The 11,735-nt window shown below is 38.4% G+C and overlaps 1 protein-coding gene across 1 annotated transcript; it reads right to left on the reverse strand.

Annotated features, from left to right (window-relative positions):
• Nucleotides 1–4: 4 nt before the first annotated feature.
• rsph10b (radial spoke head 10 homolog B) lies at nucleotides 5–10,984 on the reverse strand. The gene is made up of 19 exons (XM_051674925.1): nucleotides 10,767–10,984; nucleotides 10,610–10,685; nucleotides 10,463–10,531; nucleotides 9,654–9,827; nucleotides 9,486–9,565; nucleotides 9,016–9,136; nucleotides 8,738–8,914; nucleotides 6,643–6,763; nucleotides 4,216–4,337; nucleotides 3,933–4,127; nucleotides 3,059–3,147; nucleotides 2,893–2,972; nucleotides 2,613–2,758; nucleotides 2,419–2,526; nucleotides 2,178–2,300; nucleotides 1,996–2,064; nucleotides 1,721–1,772; nucleotides 308–497; nucleotides 5–195 (listed from the first exon to the last, which is right to left on the reverse strand). Exons 1-19 carry the CDS (start codon nucleotides 10,982–10,984, stop codon nucleotides 21–23), a joined length of 2,385 nt encoding a protein of 794 aa, XP_051530885.1. The 3' UTR covers nucleotides 5–20.
• Between the last annotated feature and the right edge of the window lie 751 nt (nucleotides 10,985–11,735).

Genomic DNA, 11,735 nt, shown 5'->3' on the forward strand with positions numbered 1-11,735 from the left:
ATATATTTTATTCTATAAATTCACTTCTTTTTCTTACTCCTGCTATTGGATGAGGATTTTGAAGCAACAAATGTGGTGGAGGTCACAGGGGTCATGGCAGGGGGTGGCGAGTGATTAAGATTATTGTCTGGAACGCCCCTTCTGTTTCCATCTTCCTCTTCCCTTCTCTTCACAGACTCCAATTGCTTAATATGTCTGAAACCAGTTCAAATCATCTTGTAAATAAAAAAGATGGGCCTCAAACAATGTGCTGCCTTTTGAATCAAAGATTAAACTTGCTTGAAAGCACAGTTTTTTTTTTAAATACCTTTGCTTGTCTGTTGTTTCTGCAAGAGCAGTTTTGTTCTTCTCTATCAACCGGAGTCTCTCCTCCTTCACCAGCTCCTTGACCTTCACACTGCGTGCATATGCAGGGAAAAAGATCCTAGTGAAGAACTGCTGTGTTTTCTGAGTCCAGTCCTCTAGCTGTTTCTCAGTTCCTGTGACTTCAACAACCTCTGAAGATATGAAATAAGTCCATAATTAGGAATATGTTTGAGGTGGACAAATGTATTGTTTGACAAATAGGTACTAAAGTAATGCCATTATAATGCCATACTAGTGAAATGTAGTTACCTTTAAAGGTGTACTCTGTATTTTTTATTTATTTTTTTTGTCTTGGACTTACACTGACTCCAAGGGCAATGGATGCAACATCATTCAAACAGAACAGTTCTGTTATCAATGCCAATGTAATAAAAAAACAAGAACACACTTCACAGTCAACCATGTGTAATTTAATTTGAGGTCAAGTGCCCAAAAACAGGGCAGTTACTGAGATTATAGGAACATTCCGGGCTCAATACAAGTTAAGCTCAATCGAAAGCATTTGTGGCATAATTTTGATTACCACAAAAAATAACTTCAACTCATCTGTCATTTTCTTTAATAGCAAAATCTGGGTTACAGTGAGGCACTTACAATGGAAGTGAATGGGGCCAATCTATGACCATTAAAATACTTTTTCAAAAGTAAAGCCACAAGACGTAAAAAATATGTGTGAACATGATTTTAGTGTTATAAAATCGTTAACTAAACTTTTCTGTGTAAAGTCATATTCTATTTTAAAACTTTGTTGATATTACATCGTCATACAACCCTAAACAATTATGTTTTAACCAACTTTACAGCTCAAATAATACATGAGTTTTAACAGAAGAATTAATGTAAGTGTTTTTATAAAATTATAAGCTTCATATTTCTGCCTTTACACCCTCCAAAAATTGTCCCCATTTACTTCCATTGTAAGTGCCTCACTGTAACTCAGATTTTGCTTTTATTAAAGAAAATGACAGATGAGTTTAAGTTAATTTTTGTGGTAATCAACATTATGCCACAAATGCTTTCGATTGAGCTTAACTTGTATTGAGCTCGGAATGTTCCTTTAAGCGAGTAGTATTTGGCTGGTCATGTGATTCTAACATGGCAGCCCCCATTAGGAGACCGTCTCCATGTAGTTTTTCTGTTTTTATTAGGTCACTGATATGACTCATGTGAGTTTATACATTTGTTTCAAAATTCCTTTTCATATGTTTTGGAGTAAAATTTTTAATGAGGAAAACAATTACTGAGTGTACCTTTAACACATGCTTTACAAAGCAGCTGTTAATCAAAGCAGAGACTGAAACTAATGCAAGACTGACTACATTCTCCACTTCATCATGCATTTGTTAACACAAACCTTTGGAGGTGAGTGCAGGACTTTGTTTTTCCATTTCTTCAAACAGGGATAGCTGATGGATTTCATAAGATGGAACAGCCTTAATTGAGAAATTCTGATTAGCTTTCACCCCAGCAGAGGTAATGATGAATTCAAATACAAGGGCATATATATTTATTTTTTTTTAATTTGGCGGGGGGGGGGGGGTTACTGGCTTGTTTTGATCATTGGGGGATTACCTCCCCCCTGAAATCTACGCCCCTGCTCAAATGTGATACTAAGTAATATATACAAACCTCAAGTGACTTTGTACTGCCAGCACAAGAGGAAATGCCAGAGTAGGAGATTTTTTTCCTTGATTCATTCTACAAAAAAAAAAAATGAAAATCACTTATTTTTATTAAAAAAAAGTATATTACTATGCAAATATAAGCAGGGATATCTAAAATGTTGTATGAGTAAGAAAAGCAGCACAGACCTGAAGTAACCTTAGCTCTGTAATGTCCTGTACTGTGTTTTCCTGATGACCCATGTCTTGGATTGGCTTGCCTTTCACCTCAGCACAGCCCAGCAATGCCTCAAAGAACTCTAGAAAAGTAATCTACAACCAAAATCATATCAGCAAAAGATATTTTCCCAGCACAAGTAATTCCAAAGATTTTAAACCATTTCGAGACAAGGGAATTCAAAGTAATGTGGCAATGCGTCTTTGAACTGACCTCCAGATCCAGGTTGCTGTGGGTGATATTGTAGATGGCAGGACTTTCCACCGAGAGGATCTCTAGTACTTTAGATACAGTCAGCTCATTGTCATATAGACAGAGGTCCTGTTAATAGCCAAAGGGGTATGTATAAGATATATATATATAAAATTCTTGGTGAATTTAAACCAATTAGATTAGAGGACTGTTACCTTGAGCATCCAAATGAAATGCCTTACAGTCAAGCTTTGGCCAGGGTGGAATGTATTTGCATTACATAGAGCCTGGTAAATGTCCCAGCATCTGTCTGTGTAGTTACACACAACCGCAGCATGCACAGGATGGCAAAACAGAGGCCCTACATTTAGAATACAACACAATTAGGCCTATGATATATTTACAATGGTATTGAGTTTAAAAATAATGGACCTTTAGTTGTGTCTATATCACAGAGACGTACAGTATATCATACTACAATCTGTATCTCTGTACCTTTGACATTCTTTGCATTGGGGATGATGTTTTGCTTCATGAGCTTTGAAAAACATGCTGCAAGTACATTAATTGAGGACCTGAAACATGACAGCATACAATGACTAAACAGAAACACTTAAGAACATTAAACATGAACTCTTAATCACATTAAGAAAACACTCACTCAATGTCTTTGTAGTAAATATGGTATGCTGCTGTGATAATATAGCTGACACACTCTCTTGGTAGAATGGTAGTAAAAGGAGAATGCACCTCGTCTGGTTGAATATCCTCTGCTTTAGACAATATTGTTTGTTATAAAAAGAGAACATCATCACTAAACATTTCAAGTGTGTAATTTCTGCACCACTTATGCCACCAAATAAAAATGGCAAACATTACGATTGTTTTCAGACAGGTTGCCTGAGCACTCTCTCGAAAACAGATAGTCCATTCCAAACTTACAACATTAGTTAAGCCAACTTTATTGGGGTGGTTAAATAAACAGAGCAATGTTCTAAAAGTGACACATCCTATTTTAAAGGGGTTGTGACATGAGGAATCAATTATTATAAAAATATACTATTTTCAGATTCAGAACTTCCTCCTCACTGCAAAAAGAGCATTTGTTGAAACCAAGCTGCCAAAACGACTTGTTCTCTACTTCCTCCACATTGTGATGTCACACTGTGGTAGACATTTGCATCTGATCACCTCCACAACAACACATAAACGCATACTTCACCTTATCACTTCCGCAGCCCAGCCCAGTAGCGGTGAGCAGTGAGATGGCAAGAAGAAAGCAGGTCAGTCAAGAGTCAATAGTAGGCGTTTACGGTCAAGTCTTAAAGGAGAAGCAGCACCAAAACCTAGCATTTCTGACCGAGGGTCAGAATGAGGGTGGAAAATGATCATGTTTTGCTAATATATGTATGTTTTCTGTGCAAAAAAACGTTACTAATATTATGAGTGAAGCTCAAGGAACATATTAAAATAATAAAAAAGTCATGTCATGACCCCTTTAACACTGAAAAAATTGCACACTTCATCTTTAAAACATTACCGCTGATGAGACGATCCATTTGCGCTAGGGTGATTCCATGCTGGTGCGCCTTACAGTCCTTGAGAAATCGCAAGAACTGAAGGTGGGTAAGTGGGAATGTTTTGTCTGGAGACTGCTCATGCCCCAGGCTGCTGTAGAAGCTATATATTTCCCTCAACAAACCAATGTGTCTTAGCACTGCAAATTCCACCTACACAGACATAAAACAAATTGCAGAAAATCATACAATTACACATCACTACAGATTTGGCTCTAGACTTGAAATTAGGCCACAAAACCTGTTTGAGTTCTTGGTCTCTGTGAGCTTCAGGGACTCTGCTTATCAGGGTCTGGATGTTCAAAGCCATGTCAGATCCAAGCAGTGAGTAGTTTGTGCTTGACTGTATCTTAGATGAGTCACCTAATGCACAAAAATAAAGACTTGATGGCTTAAAAACAATATAGATATATATACACACCGATCAGCCACAACATTAAAACCACCTGCCTAATATTGTGTAGGTCCCCATCGTGCCGCCAAAACAGCGCCAACCCGCATCTCAGAATGGTATTCCGAGATGATATTCTTCTCACCACAATTGTACAGAGCGGTTATCTGAGTTACCATAGACTTTGTCAGTTCGAACCAGTCTGGACATTCTCCGTTGACCTCTCTCATCAACAAGGCATTTCCATCCACAGAACTGCCCCTCACTGGATGTTTTTTGTTTTTGGTGCCATTCTGAGTAAATTCTAGAGACTGTTGTGTGTGAAAATCCCAGGAGATCAGCAGTTACAGAAATACTCAAACCAGCCCATCTGGCACCATCAATCATCCATGCGATTATCTAATCAGCCAATCATGTGGCAGCAGTGCAGTGCATAAAATCATGCAGATACGGATCAAATCAAATCAAAATCAAATCACTTTTATTGTCACACAACCATATACACAAGTGCAATAGTGTGTGAAATTCTTGGGTGCAGTTCCGAGCAACATAGCAGTTGTGAAAGTGATGAGACATATACCAATCTACAATAAACATAAAATTTACACAACACAATTTAAAATCTAATATAAACATAATTACACACAACACAATATACAAATAATAACATACACTGTACAGTATACAATACACACAATACAATAAAAAAGTATATATAGTATATATAGAATGTACAGTAGGTTGTATTGTACTGTATTGACATTCAGGCTGTCGGTTGATAGTAAGTTGTTAAGAGAGAATATAATATAATAATAATATAATTTATGACAGTCCGGTGTGAGATATAAGAGTAAGAGTAATAAAGTGCAGTGCTGATGTATTTTGATCGTGGGAAATCAAGAGTTCAAAAGTCTGATTGCTTGGGGGAAGAAGCTGTCATGAAGTCGGCAGGTGCGGGTCCTGATGCTGCGATACCGCCTGCCTGATGGTAGCAGTGAGAACAGCCCATGGCTCGGGTGGCTGGAGTCTCTGATGTTCCTCCGAGCTTTTTTCACACACCGCCTGGTATATATGTCCTGGAGGGAGGAAGCTCACCTCCGATGATGTGTCTGGCAGTTCGCACCACCCTTTGCAGGGCTTTGCGGTTGTGGGTGGTGCTATTGCCGTACCAGGCAGAGATGCAGCCAGTCAGGATGCTCTCTACAGTGCAGGTGTAGAACCGTGTGAGGATGTGGCGGTTCATTCCAAACTTCCTCAGCCATCTCAGGAAGAAGAGGCGCTGATGAGCCTTCTTCACAATGGCTTCAGTGTGGATGGACCATGTGAGTTCCTCAGTGATGTGGACACCCAGGAACTTGAAGCTGCAGACTCTCTCCACTGGTGCTCCATTGATGGTGATGGGACTGTGTTCTCTGTCTTTTCTTCTGAAGTCCACCACAAGCTCCTTTGTCTTACTGACGTTGAGGGAGAGGTTGTGCTCCTTACACCAGTGTGTCAGAATGTGCACCTCCTCTCTGTAGGCTGTTTCATCATTGTCAGTGATCAGACCTACCACCGTCGTGTCATCAGCAAACTTAATGATGGCATTGGAGCTATGTGTTGCCACACAGTCATGTGTGTACAGAGAATACATCAGGAGCTTCAGTTAATGTTCACAAATTTAATCTCAGTGATTTGGACCGTGGCATGATTGTTGGTGCCAGATGGGCTGGTTTGAGTTTTTCTGTAACTGCTGATCTCCTGGGATTTTCACTCACAACAGTATCTCGAATTTACTCAGAATGGTGCCAAAAACAAAATAACATCCAGTGAGGGGCAGTTCTGTGTACAGAAATACCTTGTTGATGAGAGAGGTCAACAGAGAATGGTCAAACTGGTTCAAACTGACAAAGTCTACGGTAACTCAGATAACCGCTCTGTACAATTGTGGTGAGAAGAATATCATCTCAGAATGCCATTCTGAGATGCAGGTTGGCGCTGTTATGGCAGCACGAGGGGGACCTACACAATATTAGGCAGGCGGTTTTAATGTTGTGGCTTATCGGTGTATATGTTTCTATATATTTGGGGTAAAACACTGATGTATGTATGGGTTTTATCTCAAACTAAACCCAGAGAGGGGGAGGACATTTTTCCTTATGGAGGAAATTTGCCTGATACATTGGTAAATTGTATAGTTTAGCAGTCATTATGCAAAAGTATTTGACCACAGAATACCCTGATTGACCTGAGAGCTGTGTAATTATACTGTATATGATAAGATGTGTAATATATTGCTCTTGCCTGGGGAAGGAGTACTAGTCCCATTCACACCAGGAGTGAAAGCAGGAAATTCAGCCATGCAGTCCTTAATAAACTCCCCTTCAAATGCATGTCCATTTTCGAAAGTGTACTTTCCCTGCAAAATACAGTTGGCAGTGTAGACATGGAATCACACAACCATCTTAAAGGGATAGCTTACCCAAAAATGTTGTCATCATTTAATCACTCTCATGTCTCAAACCGTTGCACTTTTATTGGATATTTTCCTAAGGGTGTCATTCTTCCTAACATCTCCTTTTGTATTCCACAGAAGAAAGATAATCATAAAGGGTTGGAACAACATGAGGTTAAAGGAATATTCTGGGCTCAATACAAGTTTGTGTCTTAATGTTGATAACAAAAATAAAATTTGTCTTGTCACTTCTTTTCTTTAAAAAAATAAAAATAAAGCAAAATTCTGGTTACAGTGAGGCGCTCACAATGGAAGTAACTGGGACCAATCTATAAACATTAAAACACTCACTGTTTAAAAAGTAGCCATGTAAACAAAATGCATGTTAACATGATTTCAGTGTGATAAAATCACTTTCTAACCTTTTCTGTGTAAAGTTATATCCAATTTTACAACTTTGTTGCCATGAAGACATACCATAAACCCTTGTAATCCTGGTATTTTAGTAATCTGCTGCAAAAACAGTGATTTAAACAACTTTACAGCTCAAATAATACATATAATACAAGTTTTAACAGAGGCATTAATGTAAGTGCTTTTATACGATTTTAATCTTCACTTTTCTGTTTTAAACCCTCCAAAAATGGCCTCATTCACTTCCATTGTAAGAACCTAAATTTTTGCTTTTTTTGAAGAGAAAGAGGGATGACACAAAATTATTTTTTGTGGTAATCAACATATTGCCACAAATGCTGTTGATTGAGCTTAACTTGTATTGAACCCAGAATATTCATTTACATTAATTATGACAGAACGTTCATTTTTGGGTGAACCATCCAAGTGAACTGTCTGCGTTGCAGCATCCCACAAGACGACAAGGCACACTCACTACACCACACGCTCACTCAAACTAACTTGATCATAAAGTGATTCTATTGGCTAAAAGAACTATGAAAATCGTTTACAATCCTATGCAATATTGATGTAACTGCATAACGACAACAAAGAATAACTTTTATAATAGCTAATAATTGGGGCCTGTAGCTCAGCAAGTAAAGATGCTGACTACCACATCTGGAGTCGCGAGTTCCAATCCAGGGCATGCTGAGTGACTCCAGTCAGGCTTCCTAAGCAACCAATCACCCAGTTGCTATGGTGGGTAGAATCACATTGCGTTAACCTCCTCAAGGTCTCTATAATGTGGTTCTCGCTCTCAGTAGGGCACGTGGTGAGTTGTGTGTGGATGCCGCGGAGAATAGCGTGAGCCTCCACATGCGCTAGGTCTCCGCAGTAACGCGCTCAACAAGCCACGTGATAAGACGCATGGACTGATGGTCTCAGATGCAGAGGCAACTGAGATTCGTCCTCCGCCACCCAGATTGAGGCGAGTCACTATGCCACCACGAGGTCCTAGAGTGCATTGGGAATTGGGCATTCCAAATTGGGGAGAAAAAAATTAAATAATAATAGTTAATAATAAATTACATGTGACATCATTTTATTAAACCAAAGATATAAATAGTGAAATTAAACATTTCTCTGTTCTGTTTTCTCCAGTTAGTTCACAAGCTAACCGCTTAGCCTATTAGCTTAGCATCCCGCTAGCATCTTCTCTTCATTATCATCACATTTCTCTTTCTTTTAAGTTGTGGCATATTTCATAATTTTACAAAGTTTTCTTTTTTTTTATCTTTGTGGTTAAGTTTAGGTTTAGGTTTACGGGTAGGGACAGATGTAGGGTTGCTGTGGTACTCTAAAATAAACACAGCAAACACAGTGTGTGAATGTGACACTCGACTGTTGCAAGACTTGAGACCATTTCTCTGGTTATTTGAAGGGGGCGTAACTTATAGTGGGAGTGCCTTGTAGTAGTCTTGCAGGACGCAGACAGATCCTTCTCAAACTGTCCCTTTCAGAGCCGTTACAAAGCTGACTTACCTGTCCATGTTTTTTGTCATGTTTCCATTCTCCACAATACACAGCACCACTGGCGTATGAGAACTTTCCTCTACCATGACGCATGCCCTGAACAAATTCCCCATTGTACTCATTCATACAAGGGTACTGAGAACAAGGAAGTCTTCTACGAAACCATGTGTGCGTCCCTTTTCCATCCTACGTTAAAAATAAAATGTTGTTAAACTTTTCAGTAAACATTTCAAAAAAATCAGACAGGATATAGAGAATGACAAAGGCAAAGTTAGTAATTCACAGACCTGGACACCACTGACCCACTGTCCACTGTATTGCTGATCCAACTGAATCCATCTCATTGTTCCTTCTCCATTTTGGACATTGTTCCTCCATTGTCCCTCATATACATTCCCAGATGGGTAACTTTAGTGAAACGCATATTTTAGTTTACTATTAGATCATCAAGAAGCTAAGCTGAGCTTAAAGGGTTAGTTCAACAGTTATTCACCCTCATATAGTTAGAAACATCTAGGACTTTCTTTCTTCAGTCGAACACAAGACATTTTGAGAATGATGACCTGTCTTTTTCCCCATACAATAAAAAAAACTTTCCAGTGCCAAACATCTCCTTTGTGTTCCACAGAAGACATATGGGTTTGGGACAGTATGAGGTTGACTAAATGATGACAGAATTGTTATTTTTGTGTGATCTATGTCTTTAAAACATGGATTTTGTATTAAAAAATAAGTACTTCACATTAAGATCACATACTGGCGCACTCCAAAGCCCTCTCTGCAGTTGTTCAACCAGTCACCCTTGTACCATGATGTTTGGTTATAGTGCATTATCCCCTGTAACCACCACAGGACACCAGTCAAGATATTGATTATTAATTGTGCGTGAGAGATGTTCAAACAATGGATATGTGTATGTACATACCTTCCCTTGTCTTCTGCCAAGATACCACTGACCTCTGTACACATTAGAGGTTTTGGCACATTTGTACGTCCCGACACCATGACGGATACCATGGTGCACCTGTCCCTCATAAGTGCTGCCATCTAGCCAGGTGTAAGTCCCATGTCCCATTGGAACATTTGATTTAAAATCACCCTGCAAATTTAATAGTAAAACGAATAGTTCAAAAAAATAAAAATTCTCTCATCATTTACTCACCCTCATACCATCCCTGATGTGTATGACTTGTTTTCTTCTGCAGAACACAAAGATTTTTAGAAACATATCTCAGCTCTGTCAGTCCATTTAATGCAACTGAATGGTGGCCAGAACTTTTGAAACATGGCCAGAGCTTCTGAAGACATGGATTTAACAACCATATGGATTACTTTTATGCTGCCTTTATGTGCTTTTTTAGAGATTCAAAGTTCTGGCACCCATTCACTTGCACTGAATATAACAGATCTATAGTAAAACAATTCAGCAAATGAAAGTCATACACATCTAGGAAAGCATGAGGGTGAGTAAACGATGAGAGAATTTTCATTTTTGGGTGAACTATCCCTTTAAGGAAGTTTCTCAATGCATAATAATTGGCTAAACTCCAGTAATTGCATGTGTAAATATTTAACTGTGATATATATATATATATATATATATATATATATATATATATATATATATATAAATAAAAATAAAAAAAGAGAGATATTATGTGAAGGACTAGCTACTTTCAACCTTAACGTAAATGTTTATACAACTTAAGTGTCCCCCGTGAACTCTTCACATACCTGATACTTCAAACCGTCCGACCAGATATATTCACCACGGCCATGCATTAACCCGTTTGAAAAACTACCCTAATGAATGCAAACTGTTAGAAATCAGTAAAATATTGTGTTATTCAATCCACAATGTTCACGTTAATAATCAGTCACCTTGTATACGTGTCCACCTTGAAAATAAGCGACACCTTCTCCATGAAATAAATCTCCACACTTGTCACCCTCATATCTGAGAACAAAAACATTGCGAATGCAATGTTGAAAAACGTCAACACATTTTTGTTTTAGTTTGTAGGAATGCTTGTCTAACCTTTCCACGATTATATTGTGAAGAATTGGAACTTTATTATGGTTCGTCTGAAAGTCATTCGTGTGTAGAGACACAGCAGAACTTGATTCTTGTCCATCCTCAGGCTCTTCGACCGACTCTGACACTAAACTTGATGTGATGGATTGTTCGGAGACCTTACTACATGATGCCTCTGGTGTAGATCTGTCTGAAAGTTTCGTTTTGTCTCTTTTAGACATAGCCGGTAGAAAGCAAGTCAAACTAATGCACTAGTTCTTATAGACGTCGCATCACAGTGTACATAGCAACAAGATAGTGGTTGCTATGGAATGTTTCAGTACGGCTAGTGAGATGGGCCAAAACAAACCAACAATTAAAGGAATATACCAGGTTCAAAACAAGTTAAAGAGATAGTTCACCCTAAAATGAAAATTCTCTCATTATTTACTCCCAGATATGTATGACTTTCTTTCTTCAGCAGAACACAAATTATGATTTTTAGAAGAATATCTCAGCTCTGTTGGTCCTCACAATGCAAGTGAATGTGTACCAACATTCACAAAGGCAGCCCAAAAGTAATCTATAAGTCTCCAGTGGTTTAATCCACGTCTTCAGAAGTGATTTGATAGATGTGGGTGAGAAACAAATCAATACTAGAGTCCTTTTTAACTAAAATCTCCACTTTCACATTCTTGTTTTTGACGATTCGCATTCTTCGTGCATATCGCCACCTACTGGGCCTGGAGGAGAAGTTATAGTAAAAAAAAGACTTAAATATTGATCTGTGTTTAACACTGTAGTTTTACGGACTACTTTTATACTACCTTTATGTGCTTTTTGGAGCTATAAATGTTGGTATCCATTCACTTGCATTGTGAGGACCAACAGAGCTGAAATATTCTTCTGAAAATCTTCGTTTGCGTTCTACTGAAGAAATAAAGTCATACACATCTGGGATGGCATGAGAGAATTTAAATTTTTGAGTGAACT

Source organism: Myxocyprinus asiaticus, chromosome 36, assembly GCF_019703515.2.
Source record: "Myxocyprinus asiaticus isolate MX2 ecotype Aquarium Trade chromosome 36, UBuf_Myxa_2, whole genome shotgun sequence".
Taxonomy (NCBI): domain Eukaryota; kingdom Metazoa; phylum Chordata; class Actinopteri; order Cypriniformes; family Catostomidae; genus Myxocyprinus; species Myxocyprinus asiaticus.

Bases quoted from the DNA above. Each gene is read 5' to 3' on its own strand.
- rsph10b (XM_051674925.1), bottom strand. From the start codon at position 10,984: ATGTCTAAAAGAGACAAAACGAAACTTTCAGACAGATCTACACCAGAG. The intron at 4,338-6,642 runs GCAATATATTAC...TTTGTGCATTAG, and splicing joins TACTCCTTCCCCAGGCAAGA to GTGACTCATCTAAGATACAG. The intron at 2,973-3,058 runs GTGAGTGTTTTC...GTCATGTTTCAG, and splicing joins ATTTACTACAAAGACATTGA to GTCCTCAATTAATGTACTTG.